This window comes from Notamacropus eugenii, chromosome 1 (genome assembly GCF_028372415.1).
Source record: "Notamacropus eugenii isolate mMacEug1 chromosome 1, mMacEug1.pri_v2, whole genome shotgun sequence".
Classification (NCBI taxonomy): domain Eukaryota; kingdom Metazoa; phylum Chordata; class Mammalia; order Diprotodontia; family Macropodidae; genus Notamacropus; species Notamacropus eugenii.
In genome coordinates, this window is record NC_092872.1 from 221,439,109 (window position 1) to 221,453,760 (window position 14,652).

Genomic DNA, 14,652 nt, shown 5'->3' on the forward strand with positions numbered 1-14,652 from the left:
TTCTCCCCGTTTTACTCATTTCACTTTGTATCAGTTCATGTAAGTCCAGGTTTTTCTGAGAGCATTTTGCTCATCATTTATTTACAGCACAATTATACTGCAACACAATCACATATCACAATGTGTTCAGCCATTCCCCAAGTGCTGGGCATCCCTCAATTTCTAATCCTTTGCCACCAGAAAAGAGTTGCTATAAATATTTTTGGGCATACAGATCCTTTCCTGTTTGTGTTTTTTATTTCTTTTTGGGATACAGGTCTAGTAGTGGTATTTCTGGATCAAAGGGTATTCAGAGTTTTATAACTTTTTGGGCATAGTTCCAAATTGCTCTACATAATGGTTGAACCAGTTCACAACTCCACCAACAGTGTATCAATGTCTCAATTTTCCCAAGTTCTCTCCAACCTTTGTCATTTTCCTTTTCGGTCCTATGAAATGATCTGATAGATATGAGGTAGTACCCCAGAATTGTTTTAATTTGCATTTCTCCAATCAATAATGAGTTAGAGAGCACTTTTTTTCATATGGCTATAGATAGTTTTGATTACTTCATCTGGAAACTGTTCATATCTTTTGATCATTTATCAATTGGGGAAAGGCTCTACAAATTCATCTATAAATTTAGCTCAGTTCTTTATGTAGTTGAGAAATGAGGTCTTTATCAGAGAAACTTGTTTTAAATTGTTTTTCACAGTTATGACTGCTAACTGTATTTCCCTCCATTCTATTTCCCCCATTTATTCTATTCTTTCTTTTCACCCTGTCCCTCCTCAAGTGTTTTGCTTCTGACTACCCCCCCCCCCCCCACTTTCCTGTAGGGTAAGACAGATCTCTATCCCCAATTAATTGTATATGCTATTCCCTCTTTGAGCCAATTCCTAATGAGAGTAAGGTCCAAGTGTTCCCTGCCACCTTCCCCTCTACTGCAAAACCTTTTTCCTACCTCTTTTATGTGAGATAATTTACCCCTTCTACCTCTCTCTTTCCCTTTCTCCTAGTGCATTCCTCTTTCTCATCCCTTAATTTTTTTTTAGATATCATCCCTTTATATTCAACTCATATCTGTGCCCTCTGTATCTATATATACTCCTTCCAACTGCCCCAAGAATGAGAAAGTTCTTATGAGTTACAAATATCATCTTCCTATATAGGAATGTAAATACTTTATTAAGTCCCTTATGATTTCTCTTTCCTGTTTACCTTTTTATGATTCTCCTGAGTCATGTATTTTAAAGTCAAATTTTTTATTCAGTTCTGGTCTTTTTATCAAGAATGCCCACAAATCTTCTATTTCACTGAATAACACTGTTCCCCCTGAAGGATTATACTCAATTTTTCTGGGTAGGTAATTCTTGATTGTAATTCTAGCTCCTTTGCCCTTCACAATATCATGTTGCAAGCTCTCCAATCCTTTAATATAGAAGCTGTTAAATCTTGTGTTATCCTGACTATGGCTCCATAATACTTGAATTGTTTCTCTCTGGATGTTTGCAATATTTTCTCCTTTGCCTGAGAGCTCTAGAATTTGGCTATAATATTTCTGGGAGTTTTCATTCTGGGATCTCTTTCAGGTGATCCATCTGCTGCTTCTTCTTAGAACCTTCTGTCTTTTGTTCAGTACTCAAAACCACCCTCCAAGATGACCTTCAGGCCCCTACGACATTTTTGTAAGCAAGAGAGAGAAGATTCCTCTCCTCACTGGATAATTCAGTTCCTTGTTCAGTTACAGACTGCATGTAGGCGGCTATGCCATCATATCTCTTAGCCTGCTCAGCTGATTTGGCCTTCTGCATGAGCTCATTTTTATCTATGACTGAATGTTCTGTGCCCGGAGTGAGTGGTGGCAGCAGCAGCAGGGGGGTCAGCAGTCTCTGGGCAGCGGCAGTGGCCCTCATGTATTTTTCTATAATGTTTGAAGTGTTCTGGAGACCTCACAGTCTGACACCCTTAGTTGAGGGATGGCAAGATGGTTATGAAGCGGTTAGGCAGACTTAGAGGAGTGAAAATTAGTCTGTTTCTCCTTCCACTCAATGGCCAGCAAAAAGTTTCTTCATTAACTCTAATTTGACAAGATTCAAACACATGCAGCTAGGGGAAACATCTATTAGCAACATGACTGTGGTTTTCAAACAGAAAAAAATTGAAAGTGGAGAGAGGAAGCACAAAATAAACAAAGACAGGGAAGAAACGTGTCAGTAAAGACGGCTTGTTAGTCTGCATATTAAATGTGGCATCACAGTACTAACAATTCACATTGACACTTTGCTTTAAAGTTTACAAAGTCCTTTTTTCACATCCCCCAGTACACAGACGACACTGACAACCTTCAAGCTCAAAACCTTAACTCCGTCAGAAAGGCCATAGTTAGAAACCCATCGGACAAACTGTGTCTGAGGATGATGACCCCTCTGTCTTCAAACTCATAAAGTCTTTGAGAAAATGAGGCAAAATGAAAAGCAGTTCCGGGTAGAAATGAAGCTTATGGGGCAGGAGGAGGAGTCAGGGTGGTGACAAGGGTAGAGAGTCTCAACCTCTGCCTGGCCTACCCTTCTTCTACCCCTCAGCACTCTCACAGCCTATGGTGATCAACGAGCTAACTAGAATCCTATATTGCCCTGTCAATAAACAGTGGAAGGAGGTAATCAAAGGATAGCAAATGGCTCCCTCAGAAAGATCCATGAAGACAAAAGAAGTGGTACTGAGGGAGTCCTGGCTACAGAGATTTTTCCAACCTTGATCCTCACACTGGCTTCCTATGAGCATATCAGTATCTAAGAACTGTGTTTTACTACATGAAACTCTTTTTTTATTTTCAGAATGTGTAAGTAATCTGATGGCTAAGATTCCTAGTTGGCTAAGTTCCTAGAACTCCAAGATTTAAAGTGTGGCTATAAACTGGCAGAACCTACCTATTCTAGAAGAAACTGAGGGCGCATAGCCTTAGGGGCTGATGCTAACTTATATATGCTTTTATTCCTTTATTATTCTGTACCAAAGAGTAAAAGCTCATCATTCAGTGTCTATATGTATGTTTACTAAAGTGGTTAAATCTATAACATCAGGGTAAGGTGAATGGTGCACCATGAAATATAGCAGGCTTAGGATTTTCTAGTAGGAGAGGGCTAAGTTATTCTGGTTGAATATATACATACACACACACATACGTGTGCACATGTGCATGCGTGTGTGTGTGTATAAATGATAACCATAACTGTTGAGTAGGATCAGGTTAGGTGCTAGCAATACTAATAAACATACATACATAAAAATGTATATATACATATATACACACACACATATACATATACATACATATCTATGTATGCTTATGCCTATATAGTGTTTTGTGTTACAGCAGACAAAATGAACAGTAACAATAAAAGAGGAGGGAGGTATAGAGCTAAGATGGCAGAGTAGCAGTAAGTAGTAAACTGAGCTCCTTACCGCCCTCCTCTAACTTCTCCAAAAAAAGACTGAGAACTTCCCTGATAGGGAAATTCAGAAAAAGTCACAGTGAGCCATTTTTCCAGTCCAGGTTGGCATATACTGATTAAAAGTTCTGTGGACATGAGGATTAAAGTCTCACCAAGAGCATACAGCACACAAGGTATTTTCTATGTCCAAGGAGAGGCTCTGAATGAAGGCAAGAGATGTTCTAGAATACAGATCTACACTGGGCCACTCCCCGCCCCCCTCTCCCCCATACTAGGATACTACGCTTGTAACAGGAGCCAACTGGAAGCCAATGTCCAGTTGTAGGTCAGAGATCCAAGGAGGATTGAAAGGGAACCTTCCTTCCCTCTAGGGGTGGTGTTCCCAGGCAGGTAAGCACAGTCAGAATCGCATACAATTTAGCAGCTACCACTATAAAGGAGCAAAGAATTGGAATACAATATTCTGGAAGGCAAAGAATATATAGACTTAAAACCAAGAATAACATGCCTAGAAAAAGTAAGTATAATGCTACAGGGGAAAAAAATGGACTTTTAACGAAATAGAGGACTTCCAAGTATTCCTGATGAAAAGACTAGGCCAACATAGAAACTCTGAAGATCAAACATAAGAGTTAAGAGAAACATGAAAAGGTAAACACGAATGAACAATGAAAAGGGACCAAAAAGAATAAACTGCTTACATTCAAATATGGGGAGATGATACATGTCTTTTCTGAACTTTTTCATCATCAGGGATCATAGAGGGCATTTAATTAGAAAGCCTGGGAGTGGTTCTGTTATGTCTTGATGATCTTAAAACAAGAATGGAAAAAGAGGGAAAAGAGGAATATACTGGAGGTGGGGGTGCGAGAAGGGAAAGCAAGGTTAGGGAAAATTATTTTGCAAAATCAGGGTCAGCAAGTACACATCTATACATACAAGTAGGAGGGTGTGGGAGAAATAGCTAACATTTGAATTTTACCCTGACGTCAACTAGTCAAAGAAGTGTAGAATGAACACAAACACACATATACAGAGTTGGGTACAGAAGCACATTTCACTTAACCAGGAAATAGGAAGAAAAAGAGAGAAAGGAGAATTAGAGGAAAGGTAGATTAAGGGATGGATTAGCTCTAAGCAAAACAAACTCTAACTAGGGACATACAAAAATAGTTATAACTCTTTTTCAGGTGGCAAAGAATAGGAATCTGTAGGAGTACCCATAATTTGGGGAATGGCTGAACAAGCCATGGTACAGAAATGTGACAAAATTCTTTTGTACTGTAATCAATCAACCAACAAACATTTATTAAGTGCCTACTATGTGCCTGCCCAGTGAGTTTAACTTCAACAGCTGTGGTGTTGTGCTAAATGTTGAGGATACAAAAAAAGGCAAAAGATAGTACCTGCTTTCAAGGAGCTTACAATCTAATGGACTCTAAGAAATGACTTAAGAGAATGGTTTTGGTGAAACTTGGGAAGATTTGTAGGAACTAACAGATAGTGAACAGAAGTAGAAGCACAACGAACACAATGACAACAATATGATGAAGACAAATATAATTCTATATCTACATAGGTATACTACTATATGTTAAAATTTGTCAGTATATACGTTGATAATATGAATCCATATATCTAGATCTATAAATGTATTTGCTGACCCTGAGTATGTGAAATAATTTTTCCTAACCTTTATTTCCCTTCCACTTCAGTGAATTATTTCCCTCTCTTTTCATTTTTTGAAGAGCATGAATATATAGCATCTCTAGTATATACACAGTATACATATGTATAACAAGAGGTTCTGTTTTGCTTCGTATAGTACCACAACTGGAGGGGGTGAGGTGGAGGAGGTGGGTAGGAGAAGGAGGTGGATTTTTGCGAACAAAAAAAAATAATTAAAAACAATAAATGGGCAACATATAAAACTCTGAGAACATGGGAAACTGACAGGACCATATTGACATTGAGCAGTACACCAGAAGAAGCTCTAGACTTGGAGTAAGGAGAGCAGAGTTTGAATCCTGCTTCTGCCCCTTATTAGCCATTGTTGTTCAGTTGTTTTCAGTTGTGTTTGACTCTTTGCAATCCCAATTTGGGATTTTCTTGGCAAAGATACTGGAGTGGTTTGCCATTTTCTCTTTAGCTCAAACTGTGGCAAACAGGGTTAAGTGACTTGACCCATGTCACTCAGCACTTCTTGACTCCAGGCCTGGCACTCTAGCCACTATACCATCTATCTGCTCTTATTAGTCATATGACCTGGCAAATCAATTAACCTTTCTGAGTTTTAGTTTCTTCATCTGTAAAATAAGGATGTTCTTTGCATTTACAAAAGTTAAAATTGTATATACATGAGTAACTGTTTCTCATGACCTTCTTTTTCCTCAGAGAAAACCAAGTATGAATCTCAACTACTACTTTACCACAGAGCTAAAAGGAAAATGATATATTTATTTGGTTTCAGGTACACTGCATTTTCACATTTTGGACAAAGCAGAATTGTTACTAGAAGATTTTAATCTCTTTGGAAAAAAGTGTTGGATGTGGTGGTGAACTCCTTGCCTTTGGGGAGCCTAAGGTTGGAAGATCTCTTTAGCTCAGGCGTTTAGAGCTGCAGTGGTCTATGCTAATTGGACCTCTGCACTAAGTCTAGCATCAATACGGTCTAGGAGTAAGGGAGGCCACCTGGTTGCCTAAGAAGTGGTGGACCAACCCTCGGTGGAAATGGAACAGGTTAAAGTTCCCACGCCAATCATTTGTGGGATGCTCTTGTACTTCCAAAATAAGTGAAATAGGGAGAGACAGTCTTTATAAAAGAAAAAGGAATTAGCAAATCTGAATAAGAAAATTTTATATGAAACTCAAAAGCTGAGGGTATTACTCTGCCAGTAAATATGATTTTCCCATCTTCTCCAATAAAGGAAAAGAGAGTTCTGGAGACTGGAGACTTCTAGGTTGAACTGAACCTCTGTATCTTCCCCCCAATGTTTCAGTTTGTTGAATTGTTATTAAACTGCTCACTGTATAGTCACTTACTGCCAGTGCAGATGAGTAAGAGCTGAAGATGTTTTGCCGAAATTCTTTCAGCGCTTTTTTAAACATAACATCCACTAATGTATCTTTCTTGCTGTCCTCATTATCCAAGTCATTCATCTAGGAACAAGAAAAAGAATCAGCACACATTTATATAATAACTGTATTATTACCAAAACCTCCCCACACTTCGATGGCAGAAATTGTGTAAGTTATCTCTAACAGTGTTTAGAATCTCAAAGCTATCATTAGCTCCAACCCTCTAATTTATCAAAGTGACATATTACTATGAAGCTTACTCACTTTATGTACCAATGAAAGAAAAATGAGAAGCTCTAGCAAATCAGGAAGATGCTTGCTTCTGGATATTATGTTCTCTTCACTTTTTAATTACAGTCCAACTCTAATGCCTCACTATTGCACAGAGCTGAACATGCAAAGGGGGTTTTCAAGTACTACATCAAAGTACAAATCCTGGCAGAGTTTCTACCAAGATAGAAATGCTTCAGTTTATACACCCAGGGATCAGCTTAAAAGATCATGAGATCTTAGGCAACTCTTGAAGATCATATCCTAGGTAAGAAAGATATTCTAATCTGCTTTGGTGGGGGAAATTTCATCCAGGTGAGATCCCTAACAAAGCTAACTTACCCTATCACGTACACTGGGAGTGTCTCGTTTCATACAAACTCCATGTTATTGTCAGGGAACTTTTTAGGAGACCAATGTACCTTTTTCAGAAGAAACTCATCCATGCTCTTCAAGTCGCTGGCTCTTGTTATGATTGGGACAGAGTCGTTTTGCCACTGAACAGACTCCAGCCCAACATTAGTTATCTTTACGCTGCGTCTGCGCTTTGCCTTTGGAGAAGGGTCTTTGTTTTCTTTGAATTCCTTCTTACAGTTTCCAGAGAGGTCTGGGCTCCTAGGGGGAGTTGGGTTATGGAGTCCTATTTCTGTAATCCAAAAAAAAGGAGCAAATGAAATGTAGTACGCTAGCTGCTTTGTACTCATTTTCTGAAATTTCATTGTATTCATGCATTTTTATAAATATACTAATTGCCACAGTATGCCAGAAACATAGGTAGGTTCCCACTTATTAAAAAAAACAAAACAAATTATTTCCAGCTTACTGAAAAAACTGGCACAGGTTTGTTAAGCCAGTGGGTACAGCACAAGATCTAGAATCAGAAAGACCTGAGTTCAAATCTGGTCTCAGGAACTTACTAGCTATGTGAGCTTGAGCAAGTCACTTAACCTCTGCTTGCCTCAGTTTCCTCATCTGTAAAAGAGGGATAAATAATAACACCTACCTTGTAGGGTTGTTGTAAGGATTAAATGAGATAATTATTGTAAAACACTTGGCACAGCTCCTGGCACATAGTAAGCACAACGTACATGTTAGCCTTTGTTGTCTTTGAAAGACTGAAGAGAAAGGGAGAAGTGCCAGAGGATATGAGAAAGGAAAATGCCTTGATTTTTAAAAAAGGAAGAGAAAGCAGAATCTGCAAACTACTGGACAATGAGTTTACAGTAAATTTTCAGACCATATCACCAAATGGATGGATAATGAAGGTCTAGAAAAGGAAGAGATGATCACAAAAGTTAGTATGGAAGAATAGATAATGCCAGAAAAACCTCATTTCCTTTTTTGACAGGATTACTAGACCAGCAGATCTAGGGGACGTTACAAGGATAGTTTACCTAGATTATAGAAAAATATTTAATAAAGTATCTTAGATAATTCTTATGAAAGATAAGAGAGATAAGAGCTACACATCAGTAGTTGTATTTGGAATTGGTTGAATATCTGGACCCAGTGAGCAGTCATTAAATGTTCTAAGTTCACTCAGAAGGAGGTCATTCCAGGGCACCCAATGGAGGGATAGCTAATATGCTGGATGAGAGAGTCAAGATTCTAAAAGTTCTCAACAGGTTAGAACTTCAATTCCAAACTAATGATATTTAATAGGGAAATAGGGCCTTCTGACTTTAAATCCACAGCTCTTTCCACTGTACCTCAATTCCAAGAAGGATGATGATTGAGACGAGTGAAATCTGGCAGTTAAGAGATCATTGGTGGGAGCCAAGATGGTGGAGTAGAAAGACTTGTAGAAGCTCCCCATAGAGTCCATAAAATACCTGTAAAAAATGACTCTAAACAAATTCTAGAGCAGCAGAAGTCACAAAATGATAGAGTGAAAGAGATTTTCAGCCCAAGACAGCCTGGAAGGCTGACAGGAAAGATAATATTTGTAACTCTTGAGATTTTTCTCAATATTTGGGTAGTTGGAGGATTATACACACACAGACACACACACACATACATATACACAGTCAGAGAGCATAGGGTGAGTTGAATAAGAAGGGATGACATTTAAAAAAATAAAATTAAAGGGTAAGAGAGGAATATATTAGGAGGAGAAAGGGAGAAAAGGAATGGGGCAAATTATCTCTCATAAAAGAGGCAAGAAAAAGCTTTTTCAATGGAGGAGCAAAGGGAAGAGATAAGAGGGAAAAAGTGAAGCTTAGTCTCTTCACATTTGGCTTAAGGAGGGAATAACATGCTCACTCAATTTGGTATAAAAATCTATCTTATACTACAGGAAAGTAGGGGAGGAGGGGATAAGTGGGGTGAGGGGGATGACAGAAGAGAGGGCAAATGGGAGGAGGGAGTAATTAGAAGTAAACACTTTTGGGGAGAGACAAGGTCAAAAGAGAGAATAGAATGGGGGGCAGGACAGGAAGGAGGGAAATACAGTTATTCTTACACAACAATGACAACAATAACAACAAAATAGAGATCACTGGTAACCTTGGAGAAAACAGTTTGGAAAACAAAATAGGAGAGATTGAGAAGTGGGAGATAAGGAAACTGAGGTAAAAAGTATATACTTTTTTTAGCACTTGGCTCTGAAAAGATGAAATTTAGGACAACAGTATAAAGAGATGATATAGTCAAACAAAGGTTTGGTTTTTTTTTTTAATGATAGGGGAGATATAACATTTTTGTAGTAAACAAGAAAAGATACAGAGAGACTTAAGATTAGGAGAATTTAATCATAGGGGCAAAGCTCCTGAAGGAGGCTCTAGTTTAAGACATGAACTCAAGAGCACAAATGGATGGTTTGGTCTTGGCAAGGAGAAAGCTCACTTCTTCAGAGTATGGAGCAACGGAATAGAGAATGCAGATGATGCTACAGAGTTGTGGTGCTGGGGAGAAGAGAGAGCTGGTGATGTTTGAGAAGTGATATTCCTTCTTAAGAGAATCTGATTTGGGGGTCTGAGGAGAGCTGAGAAGATTTGGAGTATCCATTGCAAACAGTGTAATAGGGAGCCAATAAGGGAAGAACTGTTGATGGGGTGTTACCAATAGGGATGTCTCCAAAAAAGAATCACTGAAAACATTTAAAAAATACACAGAAAAGAACAGAAGTTCATAAGAAAAAACAGACAAAGCACAACAGTTTTGAAAGTAATTCATGGAATTTATTGGTACTTTAAAAAAAATACTATGAAATGGAAATTTGCAGTACCAATTACAATCCTTTTTGTGTTTTCCTATGTGTAAGAAAATTACCTCTTGTTTGAAAGTTGAAATTTAAAAATAAAATATTTCTGAAATAGAGTGAGTAATTTTACTAATGTTTTGGTAACATCTAGGTAAACAACATTTCTTGCATTTTCCTGATCAGTCATACCTGTGAAAAAAAGGAAATGAGGTTGGTTTTCCATGTTCATGATGAAGCCAAGCTGGTTCTTTTTATCAGAGATTCTTTTTCTAGAATGCCGATTACTAACCAGTCCTTTTTAGAATTTTGCCAGGAATCACAGTTACATTCATATGTATATTTTTTTAAAGAAGCAAGGAAACACATACTCTGCTCCCACTCTTCGGTGTTTCTCCTGGTCTCCATAATATTTAAAAGACCACTGAGAATAGCTCACTCATCATATCCACCACTTCTTTTATATCCCAGGGATACAAAACTTGACTTCTCAAGAGATGGAAAAATCAAGATGAGGTAAGGATGAAAGTGAGGAGAGAAGAGAAAAGAATGGGAGCAAAGGAGAAGGATGGAATGATCTAAGGTTTTATGAGGGAAAGAAAAGAGTCAGTGGATCAGGAGATTATGGTCAGAGAAAGTAATTTCAGGATGCAGGATATTCTGGAGGTGGACCAATTCTGTGTGGTTGATAGGTAACTTTACAGGAGATGGCTTTTAATTACATAGGCTTAGTTCTGTGGGTTTGGTCATGAAGACACAGAAGAGTCTCTTAAACGAGGCATTTAATTCTTTACGAGGGTATCAGGTGAAGGTCCAATTTAAGCATTTCCTATTAATACCTTTTAAAGAACTAGATGTCAGAAGGGAACTGGGAAGAGTCCTAATTCTTTTCTTTACAGGTTAAGAAGTCTCTAATGGGGAAAAAAAAGAAGTCTCTAATAGGGAAGCCTCCATTCAGAATGAGATACTGTTGAAGAGTTTCTGGCTCAGAGGCCAGCTGTGAGGAGAAAGAGTTCATCAAGCTTTAGAAAAAAATATAATCCTGACCTGGTTATGTGGGAGCTTTCCAAGTTCACAGAGTCACCATGGGATTAACTGCCTGCAGTAATGAATGGCTAGAATCTTTGGCAATCAGCTTTCTCCTCTCCAGAATCATTTGGTGTGTAGGCACCACCTTGAGGTGGTGGCAGACTATCTGTCTTTGCCTTTGTGTTCCTTTCTAGCACAGACCTTAGGTGTGACTAATTTTCTCTTGGAGGATTTTATTTTTCTCTAAAAGTGAATAAATAAAAAGCAGTTTAGTGATGGCATAAAACTCCTTTGGTCCTATGAATTCAGAAGATTGAAAAAAGAAGGTGATGGACCAGAAGCACAGAATAACACTTATTTTCATAAGTGACCAATGTATAAATTTTTTTGCCTAACTATACTTAATACCAGGCAGGATTAAAGGAAATTTTTTTGAGGGGGAAGAGAGACAATCCAGTGATGCAAAATGGAGAGAAAAGAATAAGAGCATCAATAAAGAATTTTTTTTTTTTTAATGCAAAGTACCAAAGGAGGTTTTGGGGAAAACAGAGATAAGCTGGACAGCTTTGGCATTCATGTGCTGACTTTATTACATACCTTAGGACAAACAAAAACCAAGTTGTACCTAAAAGAGATAAATAATTTCAGGTATAATATGCTTTTCTCCTTTTCTTCTTTGTACAAGTAAATGAAAATGATTACATGTTTTGGTGTTCAAATTCATAATAATAAAATAAGCAAGCCAATAAACAAAAAAGTCTTTCTCTTGGTTGAACTAAGAATCTAAAGGAAAAGAAAAAGTTGTCTCCAACCTATTAACAGAACCAAGACTGTTACAAGATAAACAGAGAATGTCACCATAGTGGCAAGAATGTAGGGAAAGAGTTGTTAATTTCATTCTTTCTCTGCCAGTACTGTTGGTGCCTTTTTGAGCATTTAGTGAAACTTTAAAACAATTTACAAAGCTTCAATACTATCTGCCTGGGGTATGATAGGATACCTGTCTAGGCTGACCTTTTTGAGTGCCAAACATAGATTTTACTAGCAAAATAGCTGAACACGTGTTGTTGGTCAGCCAGTCTCACAAAAGAGCAACAACACTAATGTGGTTCCATGGGGAAGCAAAGAAGAGAATTTCTGAAGCAGAAAATTATTGGAACCAAAGTGAAATGGCCGTGACAAGAAATTATCTGGGACCATGCCAACAGAGCTATAAGATACAGTCAAGTAGCAAAGAGGTATAGTTTTATCAGAATTTTCCAACCACAATGCAGTCAATTCAGAATGTAAACTGGGATATTCTCATCCTTACAACCAGAATGAAAGTCTGAGAAGACTCCTGTTTCTCTGCATGTGTGTGTGTTTACATGGTGTCTTGATTTTTCTAAGTGATTTGCTTAGTTACTGTATACCAATTAAACGTTTTGCTATTTTACTGACAGATCTTGTTTGTTCCATTAGTAAAGAATGAAACTGATGAGGTTTCCAGATATATTTGCATAACAATAACTATCCCAAACATCAAACATAGAACCTAGGTCAGAGAAAGATTACAGAGTCACATGGGGCTTAATTATACACTGTGCCTTCTGAAGAGTATGAAATATTAGAAAGTAAAAAGTGAAGCCAGTTTACAGTTAAAAATCTTAAAAGTAACTGAGTGGTCGATTATAATATGAAAGAATTCCAGCTAAGAAGTCATTCAAATTTCTTGACAGAAGTTTAGCAGAAGCTGTATCAAGAGTCTGGGCTTTGACTAAGTGTAAGCCTCCTCCTGTCATAAACTATTTTTAGACAAGAGAGCTCCTTGATCAGACAGCAGTCCACTTTCTAGGGGTGAATGAAGCAACTGGGTTATGGATTAGCAGTCCAAGTGCTTAAGAGGGAAGCTGTTGATATTTGAATCGAGCCTAAAACATGCTTCCAGACAGAGAACTTGGGGAAAAAGAAGAAAGAGAGGGTAAAGAGAATGAAAGTTAAAAGTTGGAAGGCTTTGGGGTACCCAGAACTATCAGGAAAAAGGAGAGACCTGGGAAAAGAATGATGAACTGCCTTTGGCTGAGAAAGTGCTCTATGACAGTAGCTAGAATGTACAAGGTGAGATGAAAGACATAACAGACTGACCTGTAGAAAAACAACTGGGTGGGAATAAAAGGACAGACTTCCACTAGTGGATGGGGGCAAGACTAGAACAAATGTAATCCTGGGGTGGTGGAGGGGGTTAGGACAGCAGTGGGACTGATTGTTTTCTGCTCCATCTCACTGACAGGTGTCACAGTAGATCAAGTGCTGGATCTAAAGTCAGGAAGACTCACATCTTCAAATTCTGCTTCAGACACTAGGGTGCTCCTGGACAAATCACCTAAGTCTAAGTTTGCATCAGTTTCCTCAACTGTAAAGTGGGGAGAATAATGGCACCTACTTCTTCCAGGGTTATTGTGAGAATGAAATCAGATAATAACTGTTAAGTGCTTAACATAGTGCCTGACACATAGTAAGTGCTATACAAATGTTACTCATTATTACAACTACTAGTACTTGCAAAAGTGAAAAAAGTGCCTTTTTCTTTTTTTTCACCATCTTTCATATATGAAGGTAAGAATCACATCTAGTCTCCTTGAAATTGTCAGTTACACAGAATGTGCCATGTTTACTTGGAATGTTTTTGATAGGTATAACGTAATTTATGATCTTTTCATTTAATAATCCTTATCCTATTCCATCAGGGGATTTGGTGAACTATACTTCCTTTCCGTATGTTACAGTGACAGTAATATTCCTCAGATTAACATATAATGAAGCTGCTCTCCACTTCTTACCTTCAGGATGGTGGTGGGCAGCAAATATGTCAATGCTACCTGGCTCTGGATCAGCAGAAAACTCTAACAACTCTGACTGAGTGGCAAGCTTTTCTCTAGATGTCTTCTTATCCCCATGTTTTCCTTTTGCCCAGAATTTCATCTTTGCTCTTTGAGGTCTGTTAAAAAAAAAAAAAAGGAAAGAAAAATATTGAAATCTATAATGAGTCTGTCCAAAAAATCACTTTGTAATCTAATTCTGTTGTCCAAGATCCAAAAGAACAAATATTTATTTAATTTTCCTTTTCAATTTGAGGTCTGTGTGAACTCCATCTGCTCAGAAGATTGCAAAGACAGCAAGCAGGTACCCAGAGACATTTGGGGCCGAGACCAGTTATGATCTACTCCAAAATTGTGTTACATAACTTTAGCACTGAAGTTGGAACTGTGTTAAGTGTCAGGACTTGGTCTCATTTCCATAAATGTAGTCTTCAAGATTTAACATAACTCATATCTAGGGATAAATATTTTCATTTGGAACAAAAGGGTCTCTGAATGATTAAAGATTTTTATCCTTCTCCCTGCCCCTTTCAAGGATACCTGCAATTTTTCTGTATGTTTTAGTCTTTAGGTTTCATGTAACTGTGCTGTTGTAGAGGCAAAGCTGCCAAAGCATACACTGTGGTTATAAGCAAAAGATGTGAAACAACAAAGTAAGGCTCTCCCTTTCTACAGACCCCCACATACATATATTCCCACACACCTCCCCACACCCACGAAATTAATTCAAACACTTAAGTAATGTAATCAAGATATGTATTATCTTCTCTCTAGCTCCATTTGT

At 37.9% G+C, this 14,652-nt stretch overlaps 1 protein-coding gene across 12 annotated transcripts in view; it reads right to left on the minus strand.

The window, feature by feature from the left end:
• Positions 1 to 14,652, minus strand: part of MYO9A (myosin IXA) — a 342,794-nt gene that overhangs the window by 37,155 nt on the left and 290,987 nt on the right. For all 12 annotated transcript variants that reach the window (XM_072627891.1, XM_072627917.1, XM_072627911.1 and 9 more), the window contains 3 exons: positions 13,830 to 13,987; positions 7,205 to 7,428; positions 6,477 to 6,593 (listed from right to left, as the gene is read on the minus strand). In XM_072627891.1, coding sequence (XP_072483992.1) covers positions 6,477 to 6,593; positions 7,205 to 7,428; positions 13,830 to 13,987 — 499 coding nt within the window. The remainder of the gene's footprint in view (positions 1 to 6,476; positions 6,594 to 7,204; positions 7,429 to 13,829; positions 13,988 to 14,652) is intronic.